At 41.2% G+C, this 14467-nt stretch overlaps 1 protein-coding gene across 2 annotated transcripts in view; it reads left to right on the top strand.

The window, feature by feature from the left end:
- The window catches only part of NR5A2 (nuclear receptor subfamily 5 group A member 2), a 112669-nt gene that overhangs the window by 55545 nt on the left and 42657 nt on the right, over nt 1-14467 (top strand). For both annotated transcript variants that reach the window (XM_061185261.1, XM_061185262.1), the window contains exons 5-6: nt 5266-5385; nt 10575-10722. In XM_061185261.1, the coding sequence (XP_061041244.1) occupies nt 5266-5385; nt 10575-10722 (268 nt within the window). The remainder of the gene's footprint in view (nt 1-5265; nt 5386-10574; nt 10723-14467) is intronic.

Here is a 14467-nt window from a genome sequence, read left to right as displayed (position 1 = left end):
TGGACCGACAGCCCGCAATTAACAAATACACAGGAATCACTTCAGTTGTCTCTGAGTGGGGAAGAACTTCTGCTCATAAATCTGTTGGGTTTTGCAACAATTGACAGGGGAGTTAGGCTGTTATTTCTCTTGTACAGTATTGTTCTTAGTGCTTGTTTAATCATTGTTAGTGTGAAATCATTTTTTCTTGGACTTTGTAGCAGTTTATTACAGAGGTTGCAGATAATCATCAGTGTTGTTTATAAAGCCAGTAAAGGATTCAAGCAGTTGTGTGTCTGTCTTGACCAAAGTAGGTTCTCATTAGGAGTTGCTAAGTTGATGCTGATTTGTTTGGGTTTTGATTTTTCTCTCCCTGCTTCTGACTATACCTTTATAATTGTCATCATTGTCACGAAAGAAAGTATAAGGAAATGGAGGTCCACCTGCAAGGATTTTTTTTCTTTTGTCCAGAAGTAATAGCTGGATGTTATTTGTAATGGTTCTGAAGAATCTTCACGTTTTTTTTAAAATACTTTGTTCCAAGCGTTGTTTTAACAGGAGCTACTGAGAAAAAAAAAAAAGAGTTTATTAAGTGGTTCTACAACATTAAGACCTGCTTAAACGTACCCTTCTCAGAAGCTTCTGTGACCCCCTGGAAGTCTCCCCAAGAAACGAAGCAGGGTAAAGTGACCCCCAGCTTCTAGTGCACATGGGGTTAATATAATGGATGTACACTTCTGTCTCCTCTCCTTGGAGTGTGACTTTCTTCAAGGCAGGGATTGTGTCCTGGCCACCTCTGTTTTCCCCCAACTTTCTAGCACAAGGCCTGGCACACACCAGATTTAATGACCCGAAATTAGAAATGGGTTCATGTCCACTTTAAATTACCAACCCATGTCAGTTGAATGTTTTCCTAAACATATCGTCCTTAAAGCTTAACCACAATGATTCATGATGTCGATTTTCAAATAAATGCCCCTGCGAGAGGGAAAGTGGAATAACAGTTCAGTGGCCAGACTGTGCAGAGGTAAATTTGAGGGGGCAACAAAAAGGGTCTGATAAGTTCAACCTGGGCTTGAGAAAGATCTACACATTTTTCTTCTTCTAATTGTTTGCCAAATTCACTCCTCTTATGAGAAAGCACAGGTTTCTAATGATTAACGTCCTGGGTTGTGGGAAGGTGTGTTCGCAACAATATGAGCCCTGTGTCCCCTCACACGCTCATCTGTGATACCAGTGTGAGTCGTTTCTGATGAGTGACTAGGGTTCTGAGATAAGCCCTTCTTTTATTACAGCTGATAACACAGGATTGTACGAGGGGGTATTACCAACTAGTGAGAGGTTTTGATATGTCATGGAAATTACACTCCCTCAGTCCCCTGTCTGGGCTCCCCAAATACCACCTGAAATTGTTTGTTGACAGCATTCATACCCGGAAATTTACTCAAAAGTAGTAGATTATTTTTCTCCTCTTCTCCCCACCCCCTCCACCCTATCACCTATAACACTCCTTCCTAAAGAGAAATTATCTTCAGAATTGCCAGCATCTCTTATCTAGAGATAAGGAACAAGTCGGTCATCATATTTGCCTTGTCCTTTCATTCATAGAGCTGCATAAAAACTATGTCACCCAAAGCCCCGTGAAGCTGCATACTCTCCAATTTCAAGATAACATAAAATACCACATAATCAATTATGGAAATATTGAAATGGAATGTCAGCCTGGAAAACCTCCTCAGAGAGCCTTAAAACAAGGAATCAATTGCCCGAGAGGGGTGTTAAAATTACAATCAGTCAAGAAGTCTTTACCGAGGGCCAGCGGTGGGTCCAGACCTGCCGGCCCGTGTGGGGAGGGTCACCTGTGTTTTCATCACCGGGTGAAGATGACCCTTCCCTCCACGAGCCCCGAAGGAGTCACTTTTGCTGTTGTTGTCTATGTACCAGAGACACTGGCCAAAAGCAGACACTTGCAGGAGTGAAGGCACCACGGTCAGTCACGTGTTCCTTCATTTATTTCACAAGCGTTTCTGCTGGGGCTGCACTGGACCCCCCGGGAGCTGCGGCTTCCAGGCTTCCCCGGCCTCAAGGAGGGAGACAAATAAACAAGCACTTACAGGACTTGGTGGAAACAGAAGAAATGATGACATGAATGGCACAAAATACAAAACCAAAAATGAAGTGCTAGTTATGGGAAATGGACATGCTCAATTTCATCTATTCCTGCAAATTCTGAAGCAGCAGAGGACCCAGGAAATATGGACAGATTTTCAAAGCCAATCCATCTCCACACACACACACACACACACACATAGAGTTAAGAATAAGGTCTGAAAATGATACACTCCACTCTTTTTCTGAGCATGACACACAAATATATCCTTATTTGGAAGTGTATCCTGATCACAAAAGAAAAGAAGGCCAGGGAAAGTGAGGTTCTTATCTTACAATTTGAAAAAGCTATGATGCTGGCAAACTGTTGGCATAAGTATTCCTCTCGTGTTATATACCAAAGATAGGGGCCACCACATGCACATGAGGAGGAAAAGCCCCTCAATGTGATGGCTCCAGGAAACATGCTGCTTTTAATGGTCACTCACCTTTTCTCCTCTTCTACACGGCAGGAAGATCATCTCTTAGCTTTTTCATTTTTCCACCTGCAAGATGGGAATCATAAATCTTCCTGCCGTGTAAATAGGTTCTTAAGCTGGAATTCCGTCCAGATGTCTTGAACCACGCTTCGAGGTTATTCCCCGATTCTTGGCATCCTTTGGGTATGATAACTGTTTCTGGGGAAACGATCTCAAAGTGTAGTATTTTCAGCTTCCCTGGAAAGAGTGCTAAATAAATAACTAAAGCTTCACATCACAGAAGAAAATGTGCAGGGGAACTGAATTGCCACCGTGGACTGATAAATTTGAAATAAGATGCTGATAGGGTATGAGCTGGAATGAAGTGTAGTAAACCCAGTAGAACCAAGTGCATTTGGTTCTGAAGTTGCCCTGAGCATCTGAGAGGGACAGTCCCTGAAAACTTCCGGGCGTGAGGACACCCAGGACGTTTGTTAGGACGTTTGGCTGCAGCTCCTAGTGTGAGCTGTGTGCAGAGAGCAGCAAGGTGGGTCTCCAGCTGCTGCCCACAGCCCGATGTGTACACACAACACTGGAGATTTTCCTCTGAAGAAGGATGAGCTCCCTCTGTCACCAACCCACTCACCCGTGTTGGTGAGCGTTCTCCCCTAGGAGGGTAATTTCCACAAGGTAGGGACTGCTTCTACCTTGCTCACCATTATACCCTAGACCCGGCACTTAGACTCAACAAATAAATGGCTCTTAACATCTATTTACTTAATGAGTGAAATTCTTTTGGTCAGAACAAATCATTTCTGACGGAGATGTTTGGGGATGCCTTTTCCTGATCACAGAGCCTGACTGTAGCTTCAATCTTTTTCCTTCTCAACAGGATCAATATGGTCTTCCAACTGGGAGCCTTGTGTTTGGCATTGTTTCTTCATTAGTGTATTGTTTCACTCTTTATTCATTCCATCCTCAAGACAAAAACTCTCTCTTGTATTTTTAGGTGAGAAGGTAAGGCTTAGAGAACTAAATGGCTTGGCCAAGCTCTCAGAGCTGGAAAGTGCACAGTTGTACCTCGAATGCTTGCTTTAGTCTAAGTTCAGTACTGTCTTGTTTTCTAGACTCATGGAAATAGTCAGCCCTAAGCTCCTATCACTGGTAATATGTGAGTGGAAACTTCCTAAGAATCACCCAACCGTCCAGAATCTCATTAAATATCTGCTTAAAGATGAATTTGTTATGAGTTAAATTAATTCAGTTTAGAAAATTCTAGCACCTCTTTTTCTTTTTTTAAAAAAAATGGGTATAGTTGATTTACAATATTGTGTTAGTTTCAGGTGTACAGCAAAGTAATTCAGTTATATATATATATTTTTTTTTCAGATTATTTTCCATGATAGGTTATTACAAGATACTGAATATTGATTGTTCCCTGTGTTATTACAGTAAATCCTTCTTGCCTATCTATTTTATTTAGTGTATATTTGTTAGTCCCATACTCCTAATTTATCCCCACAACCCTCTGGTTCCCTTTTGGTAACCATAAGTTTGTTTCTTATGTCTGTGAGTCTGGCACCTCTCCATGTAATTTGGAGACATCCTAGAGCTTGAGAGAGAGAAAGAGAATCCTCTAGGTGTACCAGTTAATAGGTCTCTGAGACCATATTTTCTCATATGTAAATTGAAGAAAATGATGCCGGTTCTGCTAACTCCACAGGCAGGTTCTCTGAATTAAATCTAAAACAATATGCAAAACTCTTCAAAACTTTTACATGACATCTAAATGTCAGGTGTTGTTGGTATAAATGCATGATGTATTGGGGCACACCAAGATCTTTGGCTGGTACGTATTACAAAATGAAAAGAAACTGTCACAAATAGCCATGGAAATGGATCAATATGCCCTCCACGTTTGACCGTGGATATGTGGCCTGTACCTGAAATAGGTATGTTACTGTCATTAAAGAGTGCGGTCCCCTGGGGGGCGACACCATGTGGATAAAATACTCACCGTGACGCAGCCCTCTTCATTTTACTCCCCACTGCCATCCTGTGACGGGGGTACTGTACTCGGCCCATTTTTCAGATGTGGAAACTGAAGTGTAAGGAGTTTGTGGGAAAATTGTCCAAATCACAAAGCAAGTGCAGGTGAACATCAAGACCAAGCTTGGTGATTGTTCTAGTCAAAGTCTAGCACAGTTTGGACTTTGGGTGAACACGGATGACAAACAACGGCCGTGTGCCTCTAAATTCAAAAGTCATTTGGGCTGTCCTGCTGATTGCCTCTCATATAAATCCTCACAGTTTGGTGGCTTGCCAATATCCATATCCTATTTCAGCCTGGGCTCAATGTATTAACCTCTACCCAAGCCTGGGCTATTTGGGGTCATTCTAATGGGGTCCACGGAGGACAGTCTGAGGCGCCTGTACCTCCCACAAGCAAATGCTAATAGATCTAATGATAGACCCATCTAATAGAGTACCTTTTCCTAGCAGCTCATTGATTATAAATATTTAGTTTAAGTATTTATATGTGGCCTAAAAAGTATTTGTCCAAATGAAAAGAATGATTTTCAGGAGGAAGGATGGAAATTCTGAGCATCTGTTCTTTGGTGACCTTTGGTGGTCCTTCCTTGCTTATAGTGGGTTCTCAGGTAAAAAATCATGCAAAAATACTGAGTTACAGTGTCATTTTTTTCTATTTCTTTTATAGGTTGATGACCAGATGAAGCTGCTTCAGAACTGCTGGAGTGAGCTCTTAATTCTCGACCACATTTACCGACAAGTGGTTCACGGAAAGGAAGGATCCATCTTTCTGGTTACTGGGCAACAGGTGAGTGTAGACACCAAAAAAAAAAAAGTGTCTTTTTATTAAGCACGTTCAAGATGGCAGGAATTTAACTAGGTCAGGAGCACTTTTGTGCTTTGAAAGGGACATTGGCTGCAAATAATTTAGAAAAGCTGACTTGGTGTGCTCCGTTCCTGCTTGGATGATTACAGTGAAACTTGTAAAAGCCGGCGTGATCACAAACAGCCTGCCGCTTCCAGGCTTCTGGGATTGAAAGTTATGCTTTGAAGGGTCAAAACAATTGCTAAATCAAAATTAATGGTTAGTACCTAGGGTTTTTTCCTCAAGCGTCTGCATGAATCTACCACACTTGTTTGTCCGCCTTTTTAAAAAAACCTTAGAAATGGTGGAATCCTCACTATTTTGGAATCATGTTGGTGGAAGAGACCAATTCAAATATCATATATCAATCATCTAAATATTTGGCCTAATGGCAAGCAAGTGAGAAGGGAAGGGAGTGATAGTGTTAGTCAGTAAGAACCAGTCATTATTGAAAAGGAAGGTGGAAAGAGGAAATTACGGTGAGGTCCTGCTCCTTTCTGAATAGATATTTGTGCAGTCAACAAATACTTATTGAGCATCCTGCAGGGTCCAGCCATCGTGGAGTTAACACTGTCGCAGGAGAAACTGACAATAATCAATACTCCTAATAAATGTTAGAGGTCAAAGTGCTATTGAATTTTTTTTTAAAAAAGGAACTGTTGTGTAAAGGAGAATCAGCGTACATCTGTGGTTGTGTTGCTGAGTGACCCTTGGGTTGCAGTGTTAATAGCACTGGTTGGTTGATCCTTATTGAGAAGGTGAGATTTGAGCAAAGGTTTGAAGGAAGAGAGACTCTTGGCCTTCTGGGCACCTGGGGGAAGAGAAAGTCTACTATGGGCCTAATTCCAGCTTTACAGGATTTTGGCCTGTCCCTCCCATTTCTTAGCCTCCGTTTTATAACTGGTGTGTTATTAAAATGGATGCAAGGAATGCAGAGATCTGTTTACTCCATTGGGCTGTTCCAGGCATGTGTTGAACGGTGCTTCAGGACTTGGGACTCAGGCACTGTGATCTTTTACATCGGCCATAAATGTTTATGTGCTGTGAAACCCCAGCAGCGCATATTTGAAAATGAAAGGCTGTCTCCACATCATTTGCTGAATTATAAATAAATCACATGTTCCCAAGCAAATTAAAGGAAAGCATTCTTTCAGAGTTTTTGCGGATTGGATTAGTCTCATCACTGTCTGATCTCTGCTTTCCACACTATTCATGAGAAAGCTTTCTAGAATCAGGCCTCAGTGGGCTTGACTTCCCGATCTTGTGAATTTTTGTTGAGCCTTTTCATCCTGTGGCCTTTCATCCTCAGGTCTTTGGGAGAAGTGTACCCATTTTCAGAGTTGAATCACGGGTCTGATTCCCAACCCCCTCCCTCCCAGACCCGACTGGGAGCTGCATTAGAAGAACAAGACTCAGCCCACAAATTAATTTGATTTCATCCTTCTGAGTTCCAGAAATCAAATGGGTTTGTGCCATTCTTTCTCAGAGCACTTCCATTCCCGCTCTTTAGAAATGCTCCTTATTTCACGTTTCATTTTGCCTTAAGTGCTGCCCCCGGGTAAAGGTAATTACCATGTAAAAAGTAGAGAAAGTGCATTTCTTTCTCTGATTTTCCAAACCAAGAACAGTCAAGGAGTAGATGGCATTTCTGGTCTTTAGTATCAATTATTGCGACTTTGCGTTTTGCCAACACAACGGAACTTCTTACTTAACCCTGAAGTTAGCTATTTTAATTCTGTCTTTTAGTCTGGCTTCTGTAAGTGTACATTAACTAACCTTGTTAAGCCAAAAGGAAATAATGATTATCAGTAACGTTAAGCACTGCCAAATCAATTCCAAATATTTAGCATCTTATCACTATGACAAAAATTCGTTTCTATCCAGTATTTTAAAAATACACGCACACAAAACATATGGCTGTATGTGTATATATAAAACAACAGTAGAGGATTTTGATGTGGCACCACTTTCAGTATTTGCATATTGTAGCTAATTAACAGCTGCTGTAACATTTTCCTAAGGGAAAGAGCTACTGGCACCTTATTCATTACCTTCTATTATTGTGTATCGCATGAAAAAGACAGGCATCTTACAACGTACAAGTCATCAAAAATTTCAGCTATTAGAACTAAAAACAATTTAGCTACAACTGTTGCTACCTTCATGGTGAGTGAGATTTATCCAAAGGGGATATCCGCTTATAGTATTTCTTCAATATCTCTGTTGAATTTAATGGCACAAAGATTCCATGTAAGAGAGCGATAAATTAATTTTACTAAGTACATAAAAGACAAGGCCAGCTGCTCCTGAAATGGGGGCAAACTCCGCATTCAACAATGAAAATATAATTATGTTTGTAATAAAATGTCAGGAAGTTGCCAATCTGGGCTCTGTTTCAGGAATAAATCACTGCCCCTCCTTCAGAGCCATGCAATTTGATAAATTATCCTTGAAAGAAATGTTATCTGAGCCCCCATTTCATAAGCATGTTTGGGCTTTCAAATTAGCATGTAAATAAATGTATAGCGATAAAGTTGTTGGTGTGATAATTGATTTCCTGAAGTCTTTCTCACTAAGTACAGAATCCTGTGAAACCATTTCAGTCCCTTTCCATTAGAGCGTGTTATTTTCCAAGTATGAAGTTCTAATAGTAGTACTTATTTCATACCTGTTCAAGTTACACACATAGCAAATTTTAATCCATATTTTTTAAAAAATTAATTATTTAGAGTCCTTTCAGTTACAATGTACTATATTTGCAACTGTGAAGTTCTAGTATTTGAACTTACTGCCTACCTGTTAGAACCACAGACATAGCAAAATTGAATTAACCCCATCTTAATAATAAAAAATCAGTTAATACCAACATAATTCTGGCTTATTTTAGTAGTACACCTTCCTGGTTTAGGGATCCACTAGTGATTTTTATTAAAATGTGTTATGTACCTGAACTTCCCTGGCGGTCCAGTGGTTAGGACTCCACGCTTCCACTGCAGGGGGCGCAGGTTCGATCCCTGGTTGGGGAACTGAGATCCCGCATGCCACACGCTGCAGTCAAAAAAAAAAAAAAAAGTGTTATGTACATTCTAAGCTACACCAACGATGCTTTCAGCAATTGATTCCAAGCTTAAGTTGGCAGTGTTGTCCCAACTACTCTCATTTCTTGATAACAATGGAAGTGGGTGGCACCTTACTATTATCCAGCTGAAGTGCCTCACTGAGAGATGGGGGCACGAAAGATGGAGCCTTCTTGTGACTACCCAAGACTCTTGCTTCATCAGTGGCTGCACTGGTCCACACCCTCTCCTGTCTTGTCCCAGGTTTCCTCTACCTCTGGCCCTGGCTGCCATTCCCAATTCTACCCCAGTTGTCCCTATAGGATTTATATTACTATTATGTGGAGTAGTTAGACCATGTGCAGTTTCTAAGGGTCTCAGAGCTCAGCCGCCCCTGTTAAGTAAGAAGAACATCCTTGGAGTAGAAAGTTCTCCTGTAAGAGGACTGGTACAGTGATGGTTGGGACATCCCTGGGTGTGCCAGGCAGGTGACCCTCACATGGTCCGTGACATCCATCCACTTGTCCTCTCTGCTTCCGCCTCAGGGTTCAGGCTGCCTGTGTGCTGGCCCTTCCTTTCACACAATCTGCAACAGAGACCACAGGCGCGCTTAGGACAGTTGATGTTCGAATTTAGTGGGGAGATGCGGGCACCTGGACCAGGCGAGTGGGACAGTGCAGTGGTGATGCGGGGGCCTCCCCAGGACACGTACAAACTGGGGCTTTTTCACGCGCAGTTGACCCTCTATAAACTGATTGACACCTTTGGGGGGGCCGTCTTTCCACTGACTCATAATTTTTCTCACTCTCAAAAAAAGGTTTCTGTACACCCAGTATTCTCAAGTTAAAGCTGAAAATTCAACTCATCATATTTACACAATAAAAAAAAAAAAATCCATCCTGCCTTGTTTTTAATTGCAAATTCTCCTCAAGGGACTCATTCTCCTGCTTAGGAGGCAGCCCTGTGCCTTCTCCTAGAGAAGCAAGTGCAGTCAATTATGGTAATGAAATGTCAATAAATATAAAAATTTAATACAGTCTGCTCTGGGTGAGTGGCAGATGAGGGCTTGCCTCCCAGACAAATTTGCTGCTGCTGCAAATATTAAATGCACCTAAAAGAGTATCTGGTTGCCTGAGAGCTCGCCAGTAAAAAAAAAAAAAAAAAAGGATGGGAGCATCAGGTACCAACTGGGCTTTCCCATTATGCTGTAATTGCAGCCGCAAAGCCAGTTCTGCCATGGATAGCCACCCCTACATCTTAACTTATTATTATAAATTGAACTTTTGGTGTCCCTGTGAATAATCTGAGATGGATGCATTGCAGCACCTTTTTTTTTTTTTTTTAAATGAAGAAGGAAATAAACCTTTTTTGTTTTCTGAATCAAGAAATTATTCTTCTCATAAATAAGATCACTGCTGTCATTAGAGAGAAATGTATTGACAATCATAGGAAAGTAGCTAGTCTTTGTAGCTTTTGAGGAAGCAGCAAACCAGCGAATAATCTAAATGTGATTCTTTCATCATCCATAAGCATGCAATCTTGAGCAATGATTACTTTAAAATGAAGTCTCTTAATAAAATTAGAAACATATCTCTGCCTTCACTTGCCTCATTAATTAACTTCATGTGCATATAGAATGCCACCTGGATTCACTTTTTATGGACAGTATATTTTTCTTTAAACTTATTCATGAGCTAACAATTTTCATCTTAGGTGATAATGTCACTTCACAATAGGAAAAAAGATAAAGGTATCTACATGTACAATTGAGGCAGTCAAGACCTGCTTCCTACAAGGCTTATCAAAATGATTAGATTGATTAGGATGATTATGATACAGTTTATAATAATAGAATGTGTCTCAAACTGTTTTCATGGGGAAAGTCCCCTGTGTTATGAATGTATACTGCAACCTGATTTTACCCACAGTGCCTAAAAGTCTCAAGGGAAATATATATGTATACATATTTTTAATATATGTGTATATACATATATAAATTTTAACGTAAATAATAAATAAATATAGAATATAGAATTTCCGGTTCTGAAAACCCCCTAAACTGATCCTGTGTTGCAGGTGGACTATTCCATCATAGCCTCACAAGCGGGGGCCACACTCAACAACCTCATGAGTCACGCACAGGAGTTGGTGGCAAAGCTTCGTTCTCTACAGTTTGACCAACGAGAGTTCGTGTGTCTGAAATTCTTGGTGCTCTTTAGTTTAGGTAAGGAATCCTTTTCTCATAAAAATGACTAAATGATACTGACCTTTAAGTGTCTTGAGGTCCATCCATGTTTTTGTTCTTCCAAGATAATGACCTTCTTTTCTAATCGTGAAATCTTCCAGCTCGATTATGTTTTCCTGTGTGTGTTCCTGGCTGAGTCATAGCCCTGTTGTGGGTGGTTTGGCGTATGGGGAAGGAGTTATGACTGGAGTCCTGAGTGTTCTTCCCTGATGGATGTAATGAGTGGGTGACGCTGATAGACAGCCATGACAGAGGGTTAGGAAAGACGCATGGTGTCACATTTTGGCCACTTTTCTGCTGTTGGTCATTTCTCTGCACCTTTTGTTTCAGCTTGCAAGCTACTGCTGTTTTTGTTCTTGTAAAATATGGATGGTAATTAAAAACCTGTTTCTTAAATCTCTATCAGGATTAACTAGAGAATGTTTATAACCAGATGCACCACTATGCAAGCATAAAAGATGACGGTTGTCAAGGGGAAAGGATGCTTTTTTAGGAAAGCTTTGGAGAAGAAAGATAACTAAGCAAGACAGATTAGCTAAATCAAGGCTCCCAGTGAGTCAGTTGAGAAAAAATCACCACTGCTTGGAATAAAAAAAGGATTAAGGAGATGGATTTTTATTGACTTCAAAGGAACAGATTTTTCTGCCTGTCCCGTACTTGATTTCTGTATTTTGTTGGCTTAATAAAGCCAACTTAAATAAACTTTTTGCCAAGTCCATTTATTACTTATTGGCAGACAGCTGAGGGAGGCAACTTCCCTTGAATGAAAAAACTGCAGAAATCAGATTTACCAACATATGTTTTTTCTTTAGTCTTCAGTTATAAGATAGTTGTGAATTCATATCCTTAGAAATAAAACAATAAAACATACTGCAAAGTAAAACAGATGTGTCTACACTCCAAATTTGGTACTTTCATTTTAAAATGCCTCTTGACAGCACTGCACAACTGTTGCTAATAAAGGGATAGTTTGAAGTAATAGAACCAGAGTTAATTTTTCACATGTAGTCAACATTTAAAAGAAAAGGAACATTTTCATATTTTGGAAAATGTGATAAATATAGCAAAAAGAAATGTTACTGAAAATTTAAAAAGACAACAGAATTTCATAGATGTAGTGTTCAAAGGTTTACCATGCCAGCACTGGGTCCTGTATGGTTTCTGTATTAACCACAAGAAATAGGAAAGTTCTATTTAACTAAGTCTACGTGTTTTACTCAAGAACAGTTTTTTTAAAAGTCAAGAGGAAGATAGCATAGGCCTGCTTGCTGTCATCTCACAAATTATTCTGGTTTATGGCAAGATCTTCGTCTTTTCAACTCGTACGTTTGATCAGTAATTAAATGAAAAATGTGGTAATGTGTGTGTAAGATATCTTATAGCATCTTGGTGATAAAATATTTAAAGAGATTCATCTCATTTCATTGGTATTTTAAATTAGTTGAAGAACTGCATGACATTGGAAGATGTAGAGATTAACCATCAGCCATGTTTAGTTTTCATCCCTTTTATCGTTCCTTCATCATTTTTCAGAATTATTATATCTCTGCCAAACACTATGGATGGGTAGTCAGGGTGGGGTTTGGGTGTTCCCGAAGTGCTCTCAGCACTTGAACCTCACAGATCATCTTCCTGAACAGTTGGGTCGTGTGTTTACCAGACCCTCAACCACACAGAACTCTCTGGTTTAATAAGGGTGTTAACTGTTTCAGGATCCTGGGCACCAGGGAATACCTAGTTGAATGTCCCTTAAAACTATGTCTGTTTGTTGTTTAAGGAGGAAAGGACAGCATGGCTTTCCGATCGATCAGAGGTAAATCAAGTTTGGCCAAGAGTTTATTTTTAAAGAAGCAAGAATAAAGTAACTGGCAGCAAAGTTCAGGTAGTTTCCAATTTGTGAATGGAAAGCTTTTCTCCCCGCATAGAAACGATGAATAATCAATCTTTGGGGGACAACAAACAACTTCATTGAGGGATGTGGATAATTAACCTTTGGGTACCCAGGCCAGCCTCCAAAAGCCTGTTTTACCTGTGATGGGAGTGAAATCATACCAGGGCCTCCCTCGAAAGCCGAGCCTGTGCCCCTGAGTCTGAAACCTGCTGTGTTCTGATCCCAGCCCAGCCTTGAGCCTCTGGGATCCTGGAGGAACACGAGGCTTCTGTGGACTGATCCAAGGCCAGGAGCTGTGTAGAGAGAGACTGTGTGCTCTTGGTGAAAGATGAAGCAGGGTTTCCTGATGGACGTGGTGAGAGAGTAGGTGTGAGCCCACGCAGGTACAGTCTCCTAAGCCACATGGATGCCTGGGGCAAAAGCACGGAGGCTAGAGGGCAAGATGAGTTCAAGGTCGGGACTCTTGGGAGACCAGTGTGGCTTGAGGGAAGCAGCGGATGTGCTGGAGAGGCAGGTGAGAGACACTCCGCAGTTACTGAGCACTTCCTGTGAGCAGCCACCGAGATATAGCTGTGACCAAAACTGGGTACCACGGATTCTTCATCCTGCAAAAAATCTAGACGGACGGCAGGATTCTTTAAAGGGGGATGAGGTGCGTCGCTGAAGTTGATTTGCCTTCCTGGTAGTCGTGTGGAAAAGGGACTAGAAACTGTGTTCCGAGTGGCTTTAACGCCCTTGGAGACAGGAGTGAGACGGGGTGTGGACACGTTACAGGGTGCAGACCATGGGATGTGATGGGGTTCGGAGGAAACAGCTGGGATGCATCTCAGGGTCCTGGGTGCTTCAACCAGAATAGGAAACTCTGTAGGAACGGCGGCTGATTAGTTGAGGTCCAACCACCTTCCTTCCAAAAGTCATCCTTCACTGAAGCTGGGTCCTGATTTCATGAAAAGCTAATGACAGGACTAAAGTAAAAAGTACAGTTGACCAAAATTCTTCCACTCTGCTGCCTGATTTTTTTCCTCCTCAAATAGTATCTGTGAGCAGACATCAATTGGATAAGCTGGTTGAAAAAAAAGGAATAAAAGTAAAAAATGCCCATCTCCCAGGATATTTCTCTGTGTGTGATATAACAGACTCTGGAGGCCCAGTCTTTGCTGGTTGGAATGTTTTCTTAAAATCCTATTACTCCCCCCTCCCCCCGACCCTTTTTCTCACCTAACTGTGAGATAATTTGCATCCATGGAGATAATTCTAAGTTGACCAGTTAATATTGACGACCCAAGAGAGGCCAAAATAAAATTTTGGTCTATTTATTGGTTTGTACTCCCACCTTTTAAAAAGGAATCAAAGTGACTGATGAAAGTTGCTGTCACCAACCAGGGCAGAAATAAGTCTCATAGAGGAAGAAGTGTATGGGATCATGATCCCCAAATACCATCATTATCACATGCATTCCAAAGACCCGTAGAATTCCCATTAACTGTATCTCCTGAAAACAAATGCAGAGCTGAGAAGCAATCACCTGGTCTTTAACTGCAGCTTCCTGAATAATGTCATTACATGGTCAAGCCCATCAGGAATACGCATGTGGCCTAAGTGCTCAGAGCAGCAAGTGACCAGAACGTGCCAGCTAAGAGGTTACTCTGGCTTGGGATTTTCTCAGCCTTGAGGCTCCGTGGCTAGACGCTGCTGGACTCTTGTTCGATCCCAGGTGGCAGGCGAAAGTAGAGGCATATTGCATCCTGTTTCCCCTGATGAGTGCCCTTGACTGGTTGTGAGTTATTCTCTTCTCTGGTCAGCCAATATTTCTGAAGGCACTTTTTCATACTC

This window comes from Eubalaena glacialis, chromosome 3 (assembly GCF_028564815.1).
Source record: "Eubalaena glacialis isolate mEubGla1 chromosome 3, mEubGla1.1.hap2.+ XY, whole genome shotgun sequence".
Classification (NCBI taxonomy): domain Eukaryota; kingdom Metazoa; phylum Chordata; class Mammalia; order Artiodactyla; family Balaenidae; genus Eubalaena; species Eubalaena glacialis.
The sequence above is the reverse complement of the archived record's forward strand: the minus strand, read 5'-3'. Positions and strand labels throughout refer to the sequence as shown.